Here is a 25,625-nt window from a genome sequence, read left to right as displayed (position 1 = left end):
TTGTCAGCAGTGGTCCAAAGGGACTACAGAGACCCCCAACCACTCAAGAGAGAATAAATGACGCTGAATGTCCAGGCATGAATGGTTCGTCCATCCCCACACGTTTTGGAGGAACATCATAGAAGAAGGAGTAAGAACTGGACAAGGTGGGAGGCAGGTGAGGAAAAAGTGTAGAACACAAATTCCTGGGCATGAGAGCTGTTGCACTCTTGGGGATGAGAATTTTACCACTCCCTGTTGTACTTTTCCTTTTCTTTTTTTTTTCTGAGACAGGGTTTCTCTGTGTAGGCTTGGCTGTCCTGGATTTCTCTGTAGACCAGGCTGGCCTTGAAGCTTGAACTCAGAGATCCACCTGCCTCTGCCTCCTGAGTGCTGGGACTAAAGGTGTGCACCACCAGTATCCGGCCCTGTTGCAGTCCTTTTAAAAATAATTTCATATTTTGCTGTGGGACAATGGTCTTTTATCCTGTCACTTGTATTATTTTTTTAATTAAACACTGATTGATCAGAAGCCAGGCAGGAAGTAGAGGCAGGGCAAGGAGAACTCTGGGAAGAGGGAAGTTTCGTTCTGCAGAGGAAGCAAGATATGACTGCCTCACCAAATAAGGTACCGAGCCACATGGCTAACACAGACAAGAATAATGGGCTAATATAAGTTAAAGAGTTAATAAGAAGCCTGAGCTAATGGGCCAACCAGGTCTATTAACGTAGACCTCTGTGTGTTTCTTGGGGGCTAAATGGCTGTGGGACCTGATGGGACAGAAAACCTCAGTCAACAATATTTATTTCTTTTAAGTATATAAGTGTTTTGATTGCACGTATGTCTGTGTAGCACATGTGTGTCTAGTGCCTGAGGAGATCAGAAGGCATCGGGAAGTGGAGCTATAGACAGCTGTCAATCACTTCATACATGCTGCTGGGAACTGCAGTCTGGTCCTCAGCAAGAGCTCATAGCCGAGACATCTCCCCGTCCCCCACCCCTTTGTACCTTAAACTTGCAGTAGCTGTGACTGCCGGCACAGGAGCTGTTTAACACTGTCACAGAAGTGAGAGGAAGCTTATAATCCCTGAGGGTTTATACACAATTATTGTGGATGGAGGCTGTCTTAGTTAGGGCTTCTATTGCTCTGAAGAGACACCGTGACCATGGCAACTCTTACAAAGAGTGTGGCTTAATTCAGGCGGCTTATTTTTTTTTTTCAGAAGTCTAGCCCATTATCACCATGGTGGGACATGCTGATGTGCAGGTGGAAGAGGAAGTGAACTGAGACACTGGGCGGTACCTTGAGCATATATGAGACCTCAAAGCCTGCCTCCACAGTGACACACTTCCTCCAGCAAAGGCACACCTCCTAACAGTGCCACTCCCTTTGGGGACCATTTTCTTTCAAAGCACCACAAGGAGAGAAAGACTTTTTCTTAGATGATGTCATCACTGGTGAGTGGCCCTGCTAGGTGATGTCATCACTGGTGAATGGCCCTGCCAGGTGATGTCACTGAAGAGGTGCCCCTGGTGCTATAACCCTAAGGGGTTCATTGGGGGGGTGTCTCTCTCTCTCTCATTCTCACACATATACAAACACACACATACTTAGACACTGACACACAAAACATACACACCTCCACACTAGCACAAATACACACCCACACTAGCACACACACACTCAGACACACTGACAAACAAAACATACACACACACACACTAGCACAAACACACACTCAGACACACACACACAGAAGACACTAGAGCAAAGAGATGGGAGGGGGATTAGTGGTAATGGGAAGGAGACAAGAGAAGGTAAGGGCTATGAATACGCTCAGAATATACTATGCACATAAGGAAACCTCTTTTTTTTTGGTTTTTCGAGACAGGGTTTCTCTGTGTTTTTGGAGCCTGTCCTGGAACTAGTTCTTGTAGACCAGGCTGGTCTCGAACTCACAGAGATCCGCCTGCCTCTGCCTCCCGAGTGCTGGGATTAAAGGCGTGTGCCACCACCGCCCGGCAGGAAACCTCTTAGTATATGTAATTAATATATGCTAATAAAACATTTTTTAGAAATGAGGACTGAGCATGGTAGTCCATGACTAGAATCACAAGTTTTGGAGTCAGAGGCCAAGCCTGAGTTCAAGGCCATCCTCAGCTAAGAGTGAGTTCCAGCTACCCTAGAGTACAAAGTGAAGCCGTGTTTCAAACAATTATTTCAGGGCCTAGAGAGATGGCTCAGGGTTAAGAGTGTTTGCTGCTCCTGCATGGGATTGGACAGCTTCCAGCACCCACATCAAGCTGCTGATAAACCTGCAACTTCAGCTGCAGGAAATCCAATACACTCTCCAGGCTTCTGCTGGCGCGGGCACCCAAGTTACAACCAGGCACTGTGGTGTACGCTTTTAACACCAGCACTTGGAAGGCAAGGGTAGGCAGAAATCTGTGAGTTCAGAGACACCTGGTCTATATACATACATGCACTACACATACATACATACATACATACATACACTACACACACATACATACATACACTACACATACATACATACACATACATACATATACTATACATACATACGCTAACACATACATACATATACACACAAATATATAAACATAAATGAACTGTTATTTAGATCACAGAGTTGTATAATCATAACCTCAATTGTAAAACATTTCCATTATTTCCCCAAAGAAACCCATCCCTATGGGTCTGCCTGTTCTGGGCACTGCACACAATGGAGCCATTCTCCATATGCTCTCCCGGAACGCCTTTCTTCCACGAGCTCACCACTAATCCATTTGTAGCAAGCATCTCTACTTCATGCCTTTACCCGGCTGCACAGCCCAGTGATTCACTGACCCTTCACCATCTGATGGGGGTTAGGAGTTGTCACGTAGGAACCATTATGAATAATGCGGCTGTGAACACCCGTGTGCGTGTTTTCCAACTCGGGTAAACATCTAGGAATGGAATTCTTGGGTCTGTATTTAACCTTTAGTAGCTGCCAAGCTTTCGAAAGTAACAGCATTTTACCTCTTTCTGCCATGGACCAGGGATCCATTTACTACATGCTACCTGTCATGAGCACTAACACGGGAGTGCAGCTATAACTACACACCTTCTTCTCAGACCCTGCGTAGGAATGGGCCCCTCTTCAACACACAGCTTTGAGGACTCACAGGAAGTGGTGAGAGGGGAAGGGGACGCTGGCTAGCCAGGCAGATCAGTCAAGTCCAACCAATGAGGGAAGAGATGCCACAGCCAGACAGCATCCACTGATATTACAACCAATGGGGGGAGAGACGCCACAGCCACACAGGCATCCACGTCACTGATACTGATATTACTGCCTTTGGTTGCTTGATAGGTTGTTTTCTGAGGCAGGGTCTAAGGTAGCTGAGGATAGCTTTGAACTCTCTCTGCAGCCACGGTGACCTTAAATTACTGATCCTCATCCATTCACATTTGATGGGTTGGGATTGCAGCTATGTACCACCATGCCTATAAAACTATTTATTTATTTAGAGACCTACAGTTTTGTTATTGTTGTTTGGTTTTTTTGTTTGTTTTTGTTTATTAAGAAAAGAGTCTTAAACCCAGTGGTGGTGCGCATGCCTTTAATTCCAGAGGCATTCAAGGCCAGCTGGTCTACGGAGTGAGTTCCAGGAAACCCTGTCTTGAAAAACCAAAAAAAGAAAAAAAAAAAAAAAAAAGGAATTTTAGGGGTGGTAAGATGGCTCAGCAGGTAAAAATCTTTGATACCAAACTTCAACTTGAGTTGATCTCAGAGACCAACATGGTAGAAAGAAAGAATGGACTTCCACATGTGGCGTGTGCTCCCAGGGTGTGTGTGTGTGTGCGTGTATGCACTATGTGTGCTCATGCATGTGTGCACTGTATGTGTTTGTATGCACGTGTGTGTGCTAGCACGCACACATGCACACGTGTGTATGCATAAGTCACTTTTAGAAAGCGTAAAGGGGGCTGGGCAGTGGTGGCGCACGCCTTTAATCCCAGCACTCAGGAGGCAGAGGCAGGTGGATCTCTGTGAGTTCGAGGCCAGCCTGGTCTACATGAGCTAGTTCCAGAACAGGCTCCAAAAACTACAGAGAAACCCTGTCTCGAAAATCCAAGGAAAAAAAACTAAAGCAAAGCTTGACACTTGACCGAGGAGGCAGCCCAGAGTCCTTAGCATGGATGAACCCTGAGCCCCAGCCCCCACACAGCATAACTGGGATTGGTGCACACACCTGTAACCCTAGCACTCCAGAGGTCAAACAGCATGACCAGGCCAAGGCAAGCCTGGGCTACAGGGGCTCCCAGCTATACAAAACAAACAGAGAAGGGAATGGCAGTATCACACACACTCAAGTAGACAGTGCTTCCCAAGGAAGGTCACAGAATTTATGATTTTTCTTTAAGATGGGATCTCTCTGCCATGTGTATTCCCGGCTAGCCTGGAACTCACTTTGCAGGCAAGCCCTCAGGTCCACCTGCTTCTGCTGCCAGAGCTGGATTAGAGGAGTGTTCCTGGCACCACAGCATTCTGTGGGGAAACCTGGCAGAGGGGCACGAGAAGCAGCACCTGGTGCTTCAGGAGACTCAGTTTCCAAACGCGCACAGGGCGGAAGACAGTGCTGGGATTAAAGGCGAGCTCCACCACCCTGGCTCCAGGAGAAGCTTAATAACCAGTGAAGCCCCAGTGTGGACTGAAACGAGAGAACGGAGAATTGGGATGGACCTACAGAGCTCCGGCCTGGCGGGCCCAAGACCTCGACCACAGAACCCTAAACCATGAAAGAGAGGAGGTCTCTGTCATCGGCTGTCAACACCATTGCTCACTCAAAAGAAGACACACAAGCGGGGAGCAGGGAGCAGGGAGCAGGGGCTTAGACTGTGGACCTAGGAACCAGGGGAAAGAATGAAAGAACCGCTCAGAGCAGAATCTGGCCCACCAAGAAATCTGTGTGGGCGGAGATACGTGCCCACAGGAATTCAGATTATTTACTTTAGACACATTTTGTGTCACCTAGACTGACCTTGACCTAAGAACACAGCTGAAGCTAGTCTGGCCTCTACCTCTCAAGTGCTAGAATCATAAGTGTGTGCCACCATGTCTTGTGAGAAAAATCTGTGAAGGTAAATTATCTCAAATCAAAATCAGTCCCATGCCAGGTAGTGTGGTGCACACCTACAACCGCGGGATCAGGAGGTAAGGAAGGCTAGTCTGAGTTACAGAGAGGCCCATCTCAAACACACAGACACATGCACACATACACACACACTTGAACATGCATGCATACACACAGACACATATCACACATGTACATGCATACACGCCATACACATACACTCACACCACACACATACATATGTGCACACATATACACACACGTGCGTGCACACATGCACAGCTAAGAGATGGTACAGCAGGTAAAAGACTTGCCAAGCAGTCTATCCCGAGAATTAGGGTTTAGATCTTGAGAACCTATGCAAATGCCATAACTCCCTGGTGGACGCGGTGTCCACCTGTGATTCCAGGCTCCAAAGGTGGCAATGGGGCTTCTAGAGCAAACCAGCTAGCCGGAGTAGCTATACCACACAGACACACGGGGGGGGGGGGGGGGAGACACACGTGAACACACATACATCCACACATACACCATACAGACACATGGGAGCGGGAAGGGGGAAACGAAACCAAAAGCAGTCCAGTTTCTTCTTTCTAAAGGCCATGGCTGCTGGGGAGAAAAATTTTAGCAAATGCCAGATGATGTCAGGGAAGGCGGGACCTCTCACAGGCGGAATCCCTTGATTCCCAAACATTCCCCCTCCTTCCCTACTTCATCTCAGCACCGAGGCAGCGCCTCCAAACATGAGGGCGCAGTTTTCAGACCTACAAGCTAACGTTCTTGCTTTCTACTTTTTACGTGGTTCAAGACCATTACCATTTCTTTAAGTAATCACATTAAATTCTTCTAGTTGAAATCCACACTTTTCCATTCTGTAACTTTATGTCTTTACTTATAGTCTCCTCCTCCTCCTTCTTTTCTCTTCTCTCTTTCTCTCTCTCTCCTCTCTCTCTGAGTCTTGCTCTGGGTGGGCTGGAATTTGCTCTAAGAACAGGCTGCCCTCGAACTCCACATAGTCATTTAGCTTCTGTTTCCGGAGTGCTGGGACTCCAGGCCCATGCTGGGTGCCAACAAGCTTGCTTCCCTTTTGTAACGATTTTGATTCCAAAGGACAGAAATTTAATGTCCCAAGAAAGAATGCCTTTACTAGCTGATTTTAAATTTTTATTTATTCGTTAATTTGTTTTGTGGTTCTGGGGATTCAACCCAGAGTCTTGAGTGAGGTAAGCAAGTGTTTTACCAAAAAGTTATAGCTCCATTCCCCGAAAAAAAAAAAAAAAAAAAAAAAGATTTTTAGGGACTAGAGATAGATGGCTCAGTGGTTGAGAGGATCCAAGTTCAGCTCCCAGCACCCACATCAAGTAGCTCACAAATGCTTGGAAGTCTGCCTCTAAGGGATCTGGCATCCCTGGCCTCTGTGAGCACCTGCACTTGTGTGGACCTACCCACACACATACATATAAATGTTTTAAAAAATTAATGATCTCTGTGTGTATGTGTGTGTGTGTGTGTGTACGCTCCTGAATGCAGGAACCCACAGATGCCAGAAGCACCCAGTCCCTCTGGAGCTGGATTTATGGGCAAGGTCCCTGAGGTGGATCCTGTAATCTAACTCTGGTCTTCTACAAGAGCAGTACACACCCAATCTCAGAGACTCCACCACAGCCTCCACTTCGCTTCTTTGAGACAGGGTCTCACGCAGTCAAAACTGCTCTTGAATTTACAATCTTTTTATTTATTTATTTTTTATTTTATTTTTCAAGACAGGGTTTCTCTGTAGCTGTGGAGCCTGTCCTGGAACTAGGTCTTGTAGACCCACACCTGCCTCTGCCTCCCAAGTGCTGGGATAAAAGACCTACACCACCACCTCCCAGCTGTAGCGAAACATTCTTACACACAATCACCTTCCCCGCTAGAACCCACGTGAAACCAAGCATAGCCTCACAAGTCCCATCACTGGGACAGAGAGAAGCGAATCCCCAGAGCTCAATGGTATAGACAGCCCGGCTGGAAACTCCCCTCCCCATTCCCCCACCACAAGCAGAATAAGAAAACTGTGACTTTCAGAGAGACTTGGCGCCACATGCAAATTATCCCATATACTTGGGAGGTAGAGACAAGAGGATCAGGTGTTCAGCCTTTTACCAAGGCTGAGATCAGCCTAGGCTACGTGAGACTACATCTCTAAACACAAAAGAAACAAGAAAATGATGACTGCCACGAATTACTCAGAGAAACCTTCCCTTGGTGAGTGAAATACAGGAGATGCTTCAAAGTAAAATACCCTGCTTCTATGTGTTCTCTTTTAGAGACCTGTGCCACCACGTCTGGCTGTTGCTGTTTTGAGACAGTCTCACTAGGAGACCAAACTGGACTCCAGTTCTGAGCTCTACCTGCCTCTGCCTCCCAAACACTGGGATTTAAGAGTATGCAAACACATCCAGCCTTTTTGTTTTTGGAAGACAGGGTCCCAAGTATCCCAAAGTAAACCAAGTAAGCCAGGATGCCCCTGGACTTCTGATCCTGCCCCCCACACACACACACCTTGCAAGTGCTGGGACGACAGGACCCACTGCACGCTGGTTTTTGGGATGCTGGGCTGGAGCCAAGAGCCTCACAGATGCTAGGCAAGCCGTTTACTAATAAGCTCCCCATTTTTACTTTATTTTCTAAAAACTGGATTATATTGGCCAGGCTATGGTAGCTCACACCTTTAACCTCAGCACTTAAGAGGCAGGTGTATCTCTGTGAGTTCGAGGCCAGCCTGATCTACAGAGCAAGTTCCAGGATAGCTAGGGCTGTTACACAGAGAAACCCTGTCTTGAAAAAAAAAAAAAAAAAAATTAAAAAAAAAAAGATTACATTTTTATTGTGCGCACGCACGCTACAGCACACATGTGGGGGGAAACAGTTCCTGCCCCCCACGTCACGGCAGGTTCTTTTTTGTTTGTTTTGGGACAGGGTTTCTCTATAGCTTTGGAGCCTGTCCTGGAACTAGCTCTTGTAGACCAGGCTGGCCTCGAACTCACAGAGAGCCACCTGCCTCTGCCTCTTGAGTGTTGGGATTAAAGGCGTGCGCCGCCGCCACCACCACCCAAAGAGTTTTATTGTTTTTGTGAGACAGGGTCACACTATGAACCTGGTCTGGTCTAGAAACCATTATGTAGATGAGGCTGGCCATAAATTTGGGCCTCTGAGGGTGAGGGTTTCAGGCATGTATGGCTTCAGCCTGTTTATGGGGTGCTGGGAGCTGGAGACTACCAGGGCTTCATGTGTGTTGAACAAGAACTCTACCAAATGAGCTGTGTGAGGCCTGGGCTTGAATTCCTAACTTTCCTCTTGCCTTTATCTTCCAAGTGTTGGTTCAACAGAATGCCTGCACCTGCATGACAGACGTGTGACATTCAGCTTTTGTTTTAGACAGATTCTTGCAGTGTGACAGAGGCTACCCCGGCGACTTCTGGCAATCTTCCTGCCTCTGCCTCCTAAGCGCTGGGTCTGTGCCCCGACACCTGCAGTGAAACTGTCTCAGTATGAAGTCTGGAAAAAGTACACCAAACTACCGGCAGACATTTCCTCCAGAAGTGGGGTCTAAGCAAGACAGATGTGAAGAAACTACAGGACTTTATTTTACAAATATTTTCGTTCTTAATTTTTAAAAGCACATTTTATGGTTATCACTAAAAATTAACAAAAGATTTTTAAATTTCTCTTTATCTCTCTCTTTTGTTTTATTTTTTGAGACAGGGTTTCTCTATGTAGTCCTGGCTGCCCTGGATCTCAGAGCAGGCCAGATTTGAACTCAGAGATCTTCGTGCCTCTGCAGGGATTAAAGATGTGTGACACTAGACCAAGTTGCTTGTTTGTTTTTCTGAGACAGGTTCTCTCTACATAGACCAGGCTAGCCTTAAATTCACAGAAGGCTACCATGCACATCCCAAGATCTTTTTTTTTTTTTAAAAAAAAGATTTATTTATTTATCGTGTATACAACATTCCTTCCATGTGTGCTTGCAGGCCAGAAGAGGGCACCAGAACTCATTATAGATGGCTGTGAGCAACCATGTGGTTGCTGGGAATTGAACTCAGGACCTCTGGAAGGGCAGTCAGTGCTCTTAACCTCTGAGCCATCTTTCCAGCCCTCCACATCCCAAGATCTTTAAAATTGTTAACTTTAGGTAAAAAGTGTGCAAAATGGATTGGAAAGATGGCTTAGTAGTTAAGAGCACTGGCTGTTCTTTCAAAATACCAAGGCGGGGTTCGCAGCACCCACTGTTGTCTGTTGACTCCAGTTTCAGGGGTTCAACAACTTTTCTGGTCTCCAAAGGCAACAGGCACACATGTGGTCTGCAGACATACCTGCAGGCAAAACACCCATGCACATTAAAAAAAAAAAATGCACAAATTGCTTTGCCTGGTGGTGTTTGCCAGTAATTCGGGGAGTCTGGAGGCTGGAGCCAGCAGGGAGGGCAGCTCTGTTTGAGGGCACCTTGGTCTACACAGCTAGAGTAAGTTTCAAGCCAATTTGGGTTACACAGAAAGAACTGAAACAGCCAAAATAAAACAAAACCAGCACAGGAGAAAATACATTGAAATTCTTTGTTTCCTGAAACATAGAAACAAATGCATCAAACTATCAAATTCATCTGTCAATAGCAAGATAAAGAACAACACAGCAGTGTCTTAGTTCATATGCCCGGAATTCACGAGTCCATACACACGCACACGCACACACACACAGAGGAAACCAGTCATATGTCTCAGTTCATATGCTCAGAATTAATAAGGCCATACATACATACACATACACACACACGAAATCAGTCATATGTCTCAGTTCATGTACCCAGAATTCACAAGGCCATACACACACACACACACACAATCAGTCATATGTCTCAGTTCATATTACACAAATTCACAAGTACACAAAACACACAAAATTGGTCATGTGCACAGCCGCAATATACAAATACAACTTCCAATGTTTTAGAACTGACTGTAAGAATCTGAAGACTTCTATTTTCACCGAACATTTTCATTTACTTATTTTGTGATGTAGAGGTCAGAGGATAACTTGCGGGAGTAGTCTCCTTCTACCACGGGGGTATTGGGGACGGAACTCATGTCCTTGGGCTTAAAAGCACGACCTCTGCCAGCTAAGCCATCTTAACAGACCCCCCCAAAGACTTTTTTAAATTACTTTTTTACTCTTTTTTATTATTATCATTAGTGTGTATCTAGTATGTGTGTGTGAGCACATACACATGCCCCACTGTGTGTGTGTGTGTGTGTGTGTGTGTGTGTGTGTGTGTGTGTGTGTGTGTAGGTCAGAGGACAAACGTCAGGAAGGGAGTGATTCACTCTTTCTTCCATGGGACCTGAGGCTGGAAATCGGGTCATCAGGTTTGTGTGGCAATCGCTTTTCCTCACCAGCCCCCAGAATTCTTGACCATATATTAGTAACAATGCAGATGTCCCCCCTTCTAGCCACCCAGACCTTATAAATTATCAGGAAGAGATATGAGATTAAATCCAAACCCTCAGACCTAGCTCTCGCTGTTCGCACTCTCCTAGGCTTAGGATATAAACATTAGGCTGTTTGCTTAGTTGCCAAGCGCATGTCTAGCATGTGCAAGCCCATAAATTCCAGCCCCCAAACCAAAAAACAGAATCTGCATCCTAAACACCTCTCATAATCCACAGGGAGTGGAGACCTGAGAAAAGACGGTTTCGGTATATTCAGATCGGAAGTTCATTCAGTTTTATTTTAACCGTTATCTGGAGAAACTTGAATGGAAGAAGAATCAGGAAGGAGCTGTAATGGAAGCTGTGGGGAGGCTGAGCCAACAGCATCACAGTTTGAGGACCAGGCTGGCCTACGTAACAGAACCCTACTGAAAACAAAAAGGAAGAAGAGGAGAAAAGGAAGAGAAAGAAAAGTGATCCAGGTGCAGAGGCTCATCTCATCCATGCCCGTGATCTTCGCAGGGCAGCAGCAAATTCAAGACCAGCGTGGGCTACAGAGTGAGTTCTAGCCTGGGGTAAAGAGGGAGGACACATCTCAAAACCCCAAAACTTACCACAAAAAAAAAAAAAAAAAAAAAAGAGGGGCTGGAGAGATGGCTCAGAGGTTAAGGATACTGACTGTTCTTCCAGGGGTCCTGAGTTCAATTCCCAGCAACCACATGGTGGCTCACAACCATCTAAAATGAGATCTGGTGCCCTCTTCTGGCCTGCAGGCATACATGGCGGCAGAACACTGTATTGTATATGTAATAAATAAAATCTTTAAAAAAGAGAGAGAGAGAGAAAGAGACAGAGAGAGAAGGAAACTTTTCTACAGTACTATATAGATTTGAGGAGAATAAAGATAGGTGGCCTATTCCCCTTTCAAACAAACATACATATAAATAAATAATATATGACAGGAAATCAGTCTATACATTATCCATATTGATACATTATTATAAAATGTAATCAAAATATGTATACAGCTTTCTTTCTTTTTCTCTTTCTTTTTGGTTTTTCAAGAGAGGTTTTCTTGTGTGGCCCTGGCTGTCCTGGAACTTGATCTGTAGACCACGTTGGTCTTGAACTCAGAACTCGAAGATCTGCCTGCCTCTGCCTCCTAAGTGCTAGGATTCATGGCCCGTACCACCGCCTGGCTGTTGAGTTTTATTTCTGTAAGCATAGAAACAGAATGAATGCCACATAAACTAAGACTTACTAGGGTCCTCCCCTGATAAGATACTAATGTTTCAGTCTCTGAAATGGTCTCTTCAGGTCCAAGAGAACGTGAATCTTTCTCTAGCTCCAACATTCCATCAGAGAAGCTAAGCACAGAATTCTGGAAGAACAAAAATGTCCAGAACGGGTTGGAAGTTCCCCTGCTAAAGTTCTTCTCCAGCTGTGTGCCACGAGACACCAAGAAACTGCCAAGGATATTCTCTGGCAAAGGGGCAGGACTGTCCATCTCTCTCCAGGCTGTCTGTTCACTCAACCATAGCTTAGCTTCTCAGGCAGCCAGGGGTTAATCATAAAGACTCCAGGAATCCTTGCTGAGCCTGGCTATCTGCAGGGTTCCAAGTATCCGCTCAAAAGGCAAGACCCAAAGAATCACAGAGCTCCCTGCCTTAATCCCAAAGCTTGTTATCTCCCCAAATTCCTCTGCCAGGATGGGTGGAGTAGGGTAGGGTCTCCAGTCGAGAAACAAACTCAATTCTTGATGAGCCCGGAGTCCTCTGGGAATACCTGTGACTTCGGCTATCTGGTTTGTGTAAAAAGGGAGGTGGAATGGGGGTAGGGGAAGACACAAGTAGCCAAAGTGATAAAATAATCTTGTGGGGAATGAGCCTAGGGACAAGGTGTGGGATGACACACTGTCCCCAAGAACATCGGCACATCAGCAGACAGTCAAACTAACTTCATTTCATAAGACACAAACTCGCAAAGTTGACTGTTCTTATTCCGCCGGCCCTCTCCGGCCTCACAAACCCTGGTTCTAAAGTCCTTCAACTCCAGAACCAGGTGCGAAAAGGCAGGGAAAGAAGGGGCAGAAGCAGAGGCGCGGAAGGGGGAGATAGGAATCTCGTTCCCCTCTTAAAGGAGAATGCTTAAACCAAGGGCACTCCCGGACCCCTCGGGAAAGAAGGAGCAAGATTCCCCAAAAGCATTTTCCTACCTTCTTGTTGTTCCTGTTATACCCAAAAGTCGAAATCCCAGGCCTGGAAGTCACTGATAGCAGCATGTTTTCTTTACTGTTAGAGAAGTAAGAGAAAGGAGAGAAGGAAAGGGAGGGGGTGGAGAGGGAGGGAGGAGGGGGAAAAGGAGAGGGAGAGAGGAAGGGAGGGAAAGAGGGAGGGAAAGGGAGAAGGGAGGGGGAGGAGAAAGGGGAGAAAAGGAGCAAGCGAGAGGAGAGAGAGAGAGAGAGAGGGGGGGGGGGCCTGCGGGAAGAATGAGCTAGGTCTGCCTCGCTTAGCTGACAGAAGTTAACCGAGAGTCAGGACAAGCCACGTCCACTGGGTCCTAATGCCCAGGATGTTCTAGTCTGGTTTGTTTTCCTTAGGCTTAGTAGTTGGAGCTAGAGGGAAGAGTTCTTAGGTCTAGTCCCTGTCAAATGCAGACCCATTCCCTCACGAACAAGTTCTGATTACTGCAATAACACAATTATCCTACTAACAATGAAAGACAACGATTTTTGTTGTTGTTTTGATTTGATCTGAAACTTCCTTTCCCTCAAATCTCAGCTACAAGATTTCAAGCTCGGCCTACAAGATGGCTTAGTGGTAAAGGTTGCCAAGCCTAAGTTAGGTCCTCAGATCTACCAGGTAGAAGGAGAGGAACAAAATTTTCTCTCCCACAAGCACGCACTGTGGCACGCCATTCAAAACAAATGTAATAATTTTTTTTTTTAAGATTTCAAGTCTGATGTAAAAGGTCCCTCCCCCCCCCACCCACTCTGCCTCCCAGAGCATGTATAGAAAACTATACTGAGATGCAGTGTGTAGAAGAGCTTGGAGCTCAAACTACTTTATATTTAGGCTGACTTTCGTTTTGTTTTTGTTTTTCGAGACAGGGTTTCTCTGTAGGTTTGGAGCCTGATCTAGCGCTAGTAGCTCTGTAGACCCGGCTGGCCTCGAACTCACAGAGAGCCACCTGCCTCTGCCTCCCAAATGCTGGGATTAAAGGTGTGCACCACCACTGCCTGGCTATTTAGACTGCTCTTAACATGTTAAGAAAGAACATGGAGGCTGGAGAGAGGACTTAGGGGCTAAGAGCATTTGCTGTTCTTCCAGAGGACCTAGCTCACATCTGGCATGCATCCGTATCAGGTGGTTTATGATCACCTCTATTGCTCCAGCTTTCACGTGCTTGCTCTCTCTCTCTCTCTCTCTCTCTCTCTCTCTCTCTCTCTCTCTCTCTCTCCCTCTCTCCCTGCCTCTCTCACACACACATTGTCACACTCTGTCATAGCCTCTCACCCTCTCTCTCTCACTCACTCACTCTCTCATACACACAATTTTTTTAAAGACAAAAATGAACTTTTGGTGGTCTTATGTGCATTGGTGTTTGGCCTGCATGTGTGTCGGACAGGTGAGGCTGTCAGATCCCCTGGAACCACAATTACAGGAAGGTGTGAGCCCCACGTGGTACCGGGACTGAACCCGGGTCCTCTGGAAGATCCGCCTCTTAACCTCTTAACCACCGAGCCAGTCTCCAGCCCAGAAAATGAATCTTAAAAAAGCAAATAAATAGATAATAATAATAGTGAAAACGCAAGCTCATGGCCTGGAAATGGAGATGCACCCTGTAAAGCTGTAACTGCAGCACACATAAAGGACGACCAACCAAGTCTGAGGCCAGAGGCTAGCCTGATCTTCAGAACAGTAGGCTAGCCGAGGCTGGAGAGATGGAGAACACACCAAAGAGGGTGAGGCAGGAGGATCACAAGTGCAGGCCAGCCTAGGCTCTAGGTTACACTTTTCTCTCTCTCCCTCTCTCTCTCTTTCTTTTTTGGATGATGGTTCAACTGGTAAAGGTGTCCAAGATCAGGATTCAGTTGTTGGCACCACATGGTTAAAGGGAGAACCCACTCCCAGAAGTTGTTCTCTGACCTGCACACACACACACACACACACACACACACACACACACACGCTGTGGCATGTACAGCCCAACACACACACACACACACACACACACAACGTAGTAAGCAGAACAAAGGTGAATACACAGAGCAGACACGAATTAGCTCTGTGACGGGAAAGACAGGCTGACGTCAGCTCTCCCACTTCAAAGTCTCAGCAAGGAAGGCGCCCTGAGCCAGGCACGGTGGCTCTTTCGTGCCTTCAGTCACAGCAAAACCAAAATAATAAATCATTAAGTAAATAAATAAAAGCCATCCATCAGAACAATTTCACAAAGCTCGGGGCTTGGTGATTTTTGAACAAGTAGAAGCCTTTTATTTTCTTGTCATTGTACTTAGCTACTTTTGGTGGTAGCAGGGATCAAAACAAAAGGCTCCATTCAGTACGCTCAGCGCTCTACCACTCCCTAAGCTATACAAAGTAACGTCTTCAGCCCAAGAAAAGCTATCTTATTTATTATCTATTTACCTATTTATGTAAGGTGGGGCCTCATCTGCAGCTCTCACTGACCTCAAACTCATTATCCCCCTGCCTTAATGCAGGCCTACTAGCGTAGACAGCGTAGACACGCTCAAGAGTGCCTCCTTTTGGGCCGGGCGATGGTGGTGCACGCCTTTAATCCCAGCACTCGGGAGGCAGAGGCAGGCGGATCTCTGTGAGTTCGAGACCAGCCTGGTCTACAGAGCTAGTTCCAGGACAGGCTCCAAAGCCACAGAGAAACCCTGTCTCGAAAAACCAAGAAAGAAAAAAAGAGTGCCTCGTTTTGTGTGTTTGTTTGGTTTGGTTGTTTGGTTTGATGAATGACGCCAGGTGACCTAGCGCTCTACCACGGAGCCACATTTCCAGCCCCCAGCTTATACTTGATGCTTCTTTTTAAAGTTAGTTTTATTTAAATCACGTGTAAGTATTATATATCACGTGTGTTCCTGGTGCCTATGGAGGTCAGAAGGGGGCATCAGATGCCCTAAAACTTCAGTCACAGATGTTTGTGATCTACCATGTGGGTGCTGGGAACCAAGCCTTGGTCCTTTGTATAAGCTTTTAACCACCGAATCAACTCTCCAGCCCTGCTTGATACTTTAAATACAGGGTCTCAAGTAGCCCAAGCTGTGGCTGGGCTCCACACAGCCAGCAATAATGAACTCCTAAACCTCATGCCTGCTTTCCTGATGGCTAGGCCACAGATTAAACCACCGTGCCCAACGCTTCGACTTTTTATTCTATTATCCCCTTAGCCCTTAAAACCCCTGAAGCTTAATCAAGTAGAAAAACTCACCAGGTGTGGAATTTCTCGCCACGCCGAATGAAGTTCGCAGAGTTAGGATATCGTCTCTGAGCTGTCAAAGAAACAAACCATAACTCTTTAAAAAAGCTCACAAAAGTCTCACAAAGGAGGAGATGAGACTTTTTAGGAAAGAAGAATAGAACGTAAGAGACAGGAATCCCACGCAGTCGGGGTAAACTCACCTCCACTCTGCCCTCGAAGGAACAGTTGTAGCAAGAAAAGAAAACCTAGGAATGACCCACAGAAGTCCACCCATCTGCCCAGAACAGGGAGGGAGACTGCCGGGCCTCAGAGCCCCTCCTCAGTTCTCCCGGCTGCCATCACACACGCTCCAAAAAGACCTTAAACCCAAACCCTCTCTGAAATGAAGCTCTGCTTTCTGGTTTTCCCGTCACTGTTTTGCTGTGATAAAGGAACAGACAGCACCAGCATTCTGCAGAGCAAACATATGCGGAGCTATCCCCAACTCTACTTTCATTTACAACAGGACAGGAAGCGCCTGCTCAACTCAAGGGACACAGGAAGGGTGGGGACAGCCTCAACGTGGGAATCGTGGGAATGGCCACTGAGCCTGGAAACGAGAGTTCAGCACAGCATAAAAGTAAATAACAGCATCTCTCGGGGACACCACATTCTTCAAGAACTTCCTTTTCCACCCTCAGAAGCTGTCATTCACCATATCCTGACCCATCTATCTAAATGTCTAAATGATATTAACTGGCATCTCACCATGGCAGGGCTATTACACAGAAAAACCCCATCTCAAAAAAAAGTAATATTAATAAATTGGTTTGTTGCTGTATTTGTGTGTGTCTGTGTGGTTTTGTTGTTGTTGCTGTTGCTGTTGTTGCTCCAGACAGGGTTTCTCTGTGTACACCTGGCTGTCCCAGAATTTGCTCTGTAGACCAGGCTGGTCTCGAATTCACAGTTCTGCCTCCCAAGTGCTGGGATTAAAGGCAGGCACCACTGCCACCCCCCACCGTCTAATCTTTAAAAAGTAGAATTGTCTTATTCTCTTCTGAGTCAAGTCTCACTGTGCAGCCTCCACTGGCCCCAAACTCAATGATGCATTGATACATAAAAGCATCAATATATATACATATATATATACATACACCAACATTGGCCAGTGTTTTTATATGTGTATACATTATATACTGTTTATATCAGGTTAAACATCTGTCCCTTCTAACACTTATCATTTGTGATGAAAACATTCATTTTTTTTGTCTTCCTAGAGGCAGGGATTTTTCTTTTTTCTTTCTATTTTTTTTTAAATTGATATTTATTGAGTTCTACATTTTTCTCTGCTCCCCTCCCTGTCTCTCCCCTTCGCCCTTTAATCCTCCCCCAAGGTCCCCATGCTCCCAATTTACTCAGGAGATCTTGTCTTTTTCTACTTTCTACTTCCCATGTAGTGATGGAGGAAGGTCACTGGCTAATAAAGAAACTGGCTTGGCCCATTTTATTGGTTAGAACATAGATGGGTGGAGTAAACAGTAGAGAATGCTGGGAGGAAGAGGAAGTGAGGTCAGAAATAATGCAGCTCCTCTCAGAGCCAGATGCCTCAGACAGAGAGGCATGCTCCACTCTCCCGGGCAGATGCACACAATGAAGCTCCTCCGGCCCAGGATGAACGTAGGCTAGAATCTTCCCGGTAAGCGCACCTTGGGGTGCTTACACAGATGATTAGAAATGGGCTAAATTAATATGTGAGAATTAGCCTAGAAGAGGCTAGATAGAAATGGGTCAAGCAGTGTTTAAAAGAATACAGTTTCTGTGTTGTTATTTCGGGCATGAGCTAGCAGGTGGCCGGGGTGCTAGGGAAGCAGCCCCGCCGCTGCTCCTATTTCAACAATGTAGATTAGATCTATGTAAGTCTCTCTACTTACAAGATTGCATTGTTGTCTAAGTTCTCTGGGATTGTGGTTTATAGACTGGCTTTCTTTGCTTTATGTTTCAAAACCACCTATGAGTGAGTACATGTGAAAATCATCTTTCTGTGTTTGTGTTACCGCATTCAAAACAATGTTTTCTAGTTCCATCCATTTTCCTGCAAAATTCAAGCTGTCGTTATTTGTTCCTGCTGTGTAGTACTCCATTGTGTAAATGTACCACATTTTGGGGGCAGGGTTTTGTTAACAATTTAGTCCAGTCCCTCGATTCGCCCTGAGAGAACTACCTCACATGTTTGAAAACTTAAAAGATTGACTTTTATTTGTGTGTTTGTGTGTGTGTATGTGCACGTCCAAATTCCATAGTGTGCTTGTGGTCACAGGAGGACTCTCAAGCAGTTCCCGGAGCTACTTCCCTCCAGCTACCTTGGGCGGGGTATGGAATTCGGGTCCCATGCTCAGGTGCCTCCACCTGCTAACACAGCAGTCTTTACGTTTTTAACACAGTCCCTTGTACCTCAGACTTGTAAAATAGAGTAAATAGTTACCTATTTTCTAGCATTTTAAGTGAAACAAATGAAGCCAGTCCTATGCAGCCTGTAGGAAGGGGACACTCAGGGAACACCCAGCTGATATCGTGATTAGTTATCGCGATTAGTTACTGTCTCCCAGCGTGCACCCCTTTGAGTGTCATGTGACCAACATGGAAGATCTTAAGAGAACATTTTTGGAAACCAGTACCTTAGTTGCATTCAAGATTACACTATAGGGGGCCGGAGAGATGGCTCAGCAGTTAAGAGCATTGCCTGCTCTTCCAAACATCCTGAGTTCAATTCCCAGCAACCACATGGTGGCTCACAACCATCTGTAATGAGGTCTGGTGCCCTCTTCTGGCCTTCAGGCATACACGCAGACAGAATATTGTATACATAATAAAATGGCCCCCGGCCATCTTATCTCTCCTTTGGATGCTGTCTTAAATCCTAGGCAGCATTCCCCTCTACACAGCCGCACTTTTCCTCTGTGGGGAGACTTTCTCCCCAGTGCAGCTGCTGATGGGTCTACCTGCTTTCTTGACCCTAACTCAGAAGGCGTTAACTCTCTCTCTCTTTAATTCACCTCCTCCTCTTGGCCTCTGCCAGGACTGATAGTTTGGCTGCCCTGTTTTTTGTTTTGTTTTGTTTTATTCCTTTCAAACTCTGATAAAAAAAAAAAAAAAAAACAGGGCTGGAGAGATGGCTCAGAGGTTAAGAGCATTGCCTGCTCTTCCAAAGGCCCTGAGTTCAATTCCCAGCAACCACGTGGTGGCTCACAACCATCTGTAATGGGGTCTGGTGCCCTCTTCTGGCCTGCAGGTATACACACAGACAGAATATTGTATACCTAATAAATAAATAAATAAATATTTAAAAAAAAACAGTTCTGTAACTTCAAAAGGAACATTTTAAAAATGGGGGGAAAGGGGCTGGAGAGATGGCTCGGTGGTTAAGAGCATTGCCCGCTCTTCCAAAGGTCCTGAGTTCAATTCCCAGCAACCACATGGTGGCTCACAACCATCTGTAAAGAGGTCTGGCGCCCTCTTCTGGCCTTCAGGCATACAGACAGAATATTGTATACATAATAAATAAATATATAAATAAATATTGGGGGGAAAAATTTAAAACAAGGCATGGTGGCACACACCTGTGATCCCAGCACCCAGGAGCATCTGAAGCTCAAGGTTATCCTCAGCTACCTGGTGAGCGTGAGGCCATCCTGCTATAGAACCAGCTCAGAAAGGAGGGAGAGACAACAGATAAGTCTTGAGTCCCCTGGTATACTACTACATTTTTATAGTCTATGCAATAAATTTAGGGCCGCAGAAACAGAATGTCCCAGATACACATGATAGAAAAGTTGGGTCAAAGAGCACGGACAACACTAGCTAGAGACTGCAATTCGGTGAGCACACACACCTTTTGGGGTTCCGGCAGAGTGCATCTGCCTGTGCGCTTCATCCCCAGTTTTGTGAGGGGGAGGGGAAGGCAGCAGTGTCCTAGGGTTCTGCTCGGGAGGGTCAGGGAGAACCCTAACCCTCCAGCATGGCTCCTGCCTTTCTGTTTCCTTCGTTAGATTGTTCATGCCTTTCTGCATTTGGTCCATTTCTAATCCTTAGGTCCCATGAGTCCAGCATTAGATTCTTTTGGTTTTGTTTGGTTTTCTTGAGAGGGGCTCTCTCTATGTTGCTCAGCCTGGTTCCTAACTCCTAACTATTCTCCTGAGGAGGTAGGATGGCAGGCAACGCCACTGAGTTGTTTTGGGAGGGAGTAGAAATTATTTGTAATATCTTCTAGGAAAAGAGACATTTACACCTTCTGATTTCGAAGCGACTAGTTTGGAACTTCTCTAGAATGTGCACTGGAGGAAAAACACTCGCCCTTGCTGGATGTGCTAATGCACACGCTTCAAGCATTTGGGAGGCAGAGGCAGGAAGATCTTTGTTGGGTTTGAGACTACATAGTGAGAGGGCTACAAAGCAGGATTCCATTTCAATACCACCACCCCCCCCAAAAAACAACAAAAAAAAAAACCAGTTTTTATTTTTGTGACTGTGTGTATGCCGGCCAAATCCGTAAGAGGGTGCTAAACTTCCTGCAGCTGGGGTTTCAAGAAACAATGTAGGCACTGGGAGTCATACTCGGGGCCTCTGGAGAAACAGCAAACACGCCTAGCCTCTGAGACTCACAGCGTTGCCCAGATTTTCCTGGAGGTTAGTTTCTGAAAAACGCAACACGGTTTGGCTGTAGTTACACAGGCCTGGAATCCCAGCCCTTAAGATGTAGAGGTAAAAGGACTTGGATTCAGAGCTGGAGAACAGTCTCAATTACATTATGAATTTGTGGCCAGCCTAGAGTACACGAGACCCCCTGGCCCCGACACACAGGGATATCCTTACCGTGAATGACAACACTCGTGAAATTTCCACCACTCAACGCTGAAGCAGGACAACTGCATGAGTCCTTCTTGGTCACACGGTAAGATCCTGTCTCAAAACAAAACAAAACAATGCAAAATATACTACCAAGTAAGAATCACAAGCATTTAGAGATAGATGGACTTCGCCTGTCTGAGGGAAGATACCTGTTATGCCATGTTGTTCCTTCCCAATCAGGGTGGAGAACTGAGAACCTGCAGAAGTGATGGACTCTAGCCTGTGTGTGTGTATCCTTGAAGGCAGGAAGCCCGGCCAGCACGCAGGTAATGGTCTCAGCACGCTCAGCACCTGGGGAATAAGGTCTATCAAAACCAAGGACACCCCCCCCCAACACACCCCATTCCAGATAGAAAAACTCGTTCTGTTGACTAATGCGTCTGCCGCAAGTATTCTCTAATGGAAATCATCTAAAACATTGAATTTTTCTCCTCAAAAAGAGAAGAGGAAAAGCAGGGTTAGAAGAAAACAGAAAAAAAGAAGGCTGAGGATATAGCTGATAAGACACTTGCCTATCATGACTGAAGCTCTGGGCTTGAGCCTCAGCACTGTGTAAAACAGGTCTGGCGGCACCCAGGCACCCACGTGTGTGTTCCCTGCACTTGGGAGGAAGGAGGAGTTCAAGGCCATCTTCCTCTACCATCCTCAAAGTAGTCTGGATTATGTGAGACTGTCTCGAACAACAGAAAAGAGAGAACACAGGAAAGAGAAGTGTTTGCCTATGCACATATGTGTGCACACAGTGTGTAACACTTGTCTGCCTCACGCCCACGAAGAGAGGCAGAGATCCCCTGGAACAGACTTACAAGCTACCTTGTGGCTGCTGAGAACTGAACTTGGGACCTGCATAAAAGCAGCCAGAGCTCTTACCTATTGAGTCATCTCTCCAGTCCCCCCTCACCTCCTGCCCAGCTTTTTGAGACAGGGCTTTACTATAGAGCACTGACTGGTTTAGGAGTTACTATGTAGACTAGATTGGTCTCAGACTCACAGAGATCTGCTTGCCTCTGCTCCCCAAATGCTGGGGTAAAGGCATGTGCTACTATATCCAATTTGTTTTTTTTTTTAAGTTACCATGCTTAGATTTTTTTTAAGGTTTATTTATTTATTATGTATACAGTGTTCTGCGTGTCAGAAGAGGGCACCAGATCTCATTACAGATGGCTATGAGTCATCACATGGATGCTGGGAACTGAACTCAGGACCTCTAGAAGAGCAGTCAGTGCTCTTAACTTCTGAGCCATCTCCCAACCCCTCCCTCCTTTTTTCTTTCTTTGTTTTTCTTTCTTTGTCTTTCTTTCTTTCTTTCTTTCTTTCTTTCTTTCTTTCTTTCTTTCTTTCTTTCTTTCTTTCTTTCTTTCTGGTTTTTCAAGACAGGGTTTCGCTGTAGCTTTGGAGCCTATCCTAAAGCTCGCACTGTAGACCAGACTGTAGTGGCATTTCATTTGTATTTTAATAGATAAAGCTTGCCTGAAGATCGGAAAAGTAAAACAGCCACACTGGCCAGCCTTACAGAGCAGGCAACAATGACACACACCTTTAATCCCAGGAGCCACACTAGTTCGCTATAGAAACCAGTGGTGCACGCCCTTAATCCCAGAACTAGAGAGGATTATAAAATGGGAGGAGACAGCTCTCAGACACAGTCTCATTCTGAGATTCCTGCAGACAGGATCACCATTTTGGACTGAGGAGAGATAAGAGCCAGTGGCTGTCTGTTTTGCCTTTTCTGACCTTCAGGTTGAACCCCAATTTCCTTTTTTTTTTTTTTTTAAATAAGGTCTCCTGCAGCTCAGGCTGGCCTTGAACTCATTACGTATCTAAGGATGACCTGAGCTCTCGGGCACATGTCAGTGAAGGACCTAAGACTGCATTCTATGCATTCTCGGAACCATCTACATTGGTGATACGGCTCTATTCATGTGTTTACTTCACACCTGAGACATTAATTCTTGCCTAGCCCTAACTATCTCTAAAACAACTCACATGATCCCATCAGGGGTATCAACTTCAATTCAACTACTAGGTTTCACCAAATTAAACTACTATATTTTTTTTCAATATTTTTATCATTGAATAATAATTTCACATGGTTACACTAGCATACAGCAGTAAGTGTAAAGCCATGAGGATGGCAATGAGTCAGAACACTGAGGGCTGGGGTGCAGTTCAATGGTGCATTTGCCTAGCACGCACAGGACCTGGGTTCAATCCGCAGTGTGCCCGGAGATAAACAGCAAAGAAAAAAACTATTAACTTGAAGTAGCCTTAACAATACCTGTATAAAACTGTCAAATAATAACAACAAAAATTTGCTAGGGGCCATGGCAACAAACAAACATCCACAGGCTCCAGAACACAGGCTTCAGGTGTGTGTGTCCATGCCAGCTCGGAATCTAGAATTTCCGACCTTCAGTTCACACTGTCTGCTTATGGTGAGCACATGCCACCACACCTGCCTCTGCTTTTGTTCTTTAAAAGGAAGGGTCTTCCATAGTCCTGCCTGGCCTCAGAATGGCTGTGGAGGATGACTTTGACCTTTGATTCCATCTCTGCATCCCAAGGGCAGGGCTTACAGGAGCGAGGCGCCACAGGCTGGGATAGGACCCAGTATGTGATAAAACACAGCAACTTGTGGGGAGCAAAGGGTTTATTAGGCTCATGCCCCAGTCAGGGTTTCTATTGCTGCAAGGAAACGCCATGACCAAAGCAAGATGAGGAGGACAGGGTTTGTTTGGCTTACACTGTCTGTCACACTGCTGTCCATCATGGAAGGAACTCAGGGCAGGGTCCTGGAGGCAGGAGCTGATGCAGAGACAACGGAGGAGTGCTGCTTACTGGTTTGCTTCCCCTGGCTTGCTCATCCTGCTTTCTTTCTTTTTTTCTTTCTCTCTCTCTCTCTCTCTCTCTCTCTCTCTCTCTCTCTCTCTTTCTTTCTTTCTTCTTTTTGTGTGTATTTTGTTATTGTTTGTTTGTTTGTTTTTCGAGACAGGGTTTCTTTGTGTAGCCTGGCTGTCCTGGAACACACTTTGTAGACCAGGCTGGGCCTCAAACTCATAAAGATCCGCCTGCCTCTGCCTCTGAAGTCCTAGGATTAAAGGCCTGCACCACCACCTTGAGGCTAACCTCTTACCTGCCTTGGCTTGCTATTGCTGTAATAACCACCATTTCAAAAAGCAACAGATGTAGCAAAGGTTTTATTTCAACTTACAGGTCCCTATCCAGCCCATCATGAAGGGAAGTTGAGGCAGGAACTTCCTCATGAGCAGGGGCCATGGAGAAATGCTGCTTACTGGCTTGCCGCAGCCACCTTCCGTGGGCTGGGTCCTCCCACGTGCCGGCAGGCCATTTTGATTGAGGCTTTTCTCAAGTGAGGTTCCCTTTCCCCAAATAACTCAAGCTTATGTCAAGCTGACAAAAAAACCCAACCAGGACACCATCCAAATATAATTTAAATTCATTATAATGACAGACTATAATTTTCATCCTTTTCAGAGTGTTTCTGGTGAGAAAGCAAGCCACCAAAGAATACCAGGAGAAACACTGCCACCTGCTGGGCAAAGCAGGACACGCGTCCTTTAGGAAACAGGATCCAATGTAGGTCAGAAGTTTGAGGGGAGAGGGAGATCTTATTTTTATTACTGGGGTGTGGGACAGGTACACGTGTAAGTCAGAGGACCATATTGTGGGGTCATTTCTCCACTTTTACCTTACTTGGGTTCCCGGAATCAAAACTCAGGCTGCCAGATTCAGATTCGGACCGAGCTGAGCAGTCTTGGTCACCCCAACTTTCGCTGTTGTTCTGTTTTTGTGTTTTGAATGAGGGGAGGGGGGCGTCATCATATAGTAGAGGCTGGCCTTGAACTGCTCACCCTTCAGGCTCTGACTCAGGAAATCAAAGTGCACCTGAGCAAGTTCAATAGGCAACCAGCTCCCACGTAAGAGGAAAATGCAAGAAGCAGAAGCTCATTAGCAGTGATATAAAATAGATAATTCAAAGAAACAGGGATATAAATGAAGCAAATAGCTTCTGGTTAATAACTAGAAATTCCCTAACCTAAGGCATTTTTCTCATGAACAGATCTTTAGAAGGGCTGGCAGACAGGTTAGCTCATCAAGTACTGACTATGAGATCATACGGACTTGAGTTCTGACCCCCAGCACACACATAAAAAGCTGGGAATCTGGAACTCGAGCATTGAGGCGAGGTATCGCTGGCCATCCAAGGTCTAGCTGGGTCTAGGTCCAGGTTCATGAAAGACCCTCACTCAAAAAATACGGTGGGGGCTGGAGAAATGGCTCAGGAGTTAAGAACACTTGCTGCCCTGCAGAGGACCCAAGTTCAGTTCCCAGCACTCATACAGTCTGTAACTCTGGTTCCAGGGTTACCTCTCTGGCCTCCACAGGCACCAGGTACTTATGTGGTACATGCATATGTGCAGGTAAAACACTGCACAGGAAAAGGCAGGCATGGTGGTGCACACCTTTAATCAGGAGGCACAGGAAGACTTGTGAGTTCCAGGCCAGCCTGGGCTACCCAGTGAGACCGTGTCGCAAAAAAAAAAAAAAAAAAAAAAAAAAAAAAAAAAATCTTTAAAATCAAAGTGGAGATCCCCTGAGAAAGACACCTGTGCACACACAAGCACATGTACATACACTGCACATACAAACTCATGTTGATTACGTTTATACTGAGTAGT

The 25,625-nt window shown here is 45.9% G+C and overlaps 1 protein-coding gene across 6 annotated transcripts in view; it reads right to left on the bottom strand.

Moving 5' to 3' along the window:
• Rbms2 (RNA binding motif single stranded interacting protein 2) overlaps window positions 1–25,625 on the bottom strand; it is a 67,899-nt gene that overhangs the window by 39,837 nt on the left and 2,437 nt on the right. Inside the window, exons 2-4 of one of the 6 annotated variants that reach the window (XM_050128126.1) lie at window positions 21,075–21,216; window positions 20,890–20,976; window positions 16,051–16,111 (exon numbers count right to left, since the gene is read on the bottom strand). Coding sequence is in view for 4 of the 6 variants with exons in the window: in XM_050128127.1 (XP_049984084.1) it covers window positions 12,809–12,874 (66 nt within the window). In the remaining 2 variants the exon portion in view is untranslated. Of the gene's footprint in view, window positions 1–12,808; window positions 13,007–16,050; window positions 16,112–16,241; window positions 16,537–20,889; window positions 20,977–21,074; window positions 21,217–25,625 lie in introns of those variants that run through there. The other 5 variants (XM_050128124.1, XM_050128127.1, XM_050128122.1 and 2 more) reach the window with 5 other exon arrangements.

The sequence above is a fragment of the Alexandromys fortis genome, unplaced genomic scaffold (assembly GCF_014885135.2).
Source record: "Alexandromys fortis isolate MF-2015 unplaced genomic scaffold, M_Fortis_MF-2015_v1.1 scaffold_263, whole genome shotgun sequence".
In the NCBI taxonomy this organism is placed as follows: Eukaryota; Metazoa; Chordata; class Mammalia; order Rodentia; family Cricetidae; genus Alexandromys; species Alexandromys fortis.
This window is presented reverse-complemented; position numbering and strand designations above follow the sequence as displayed.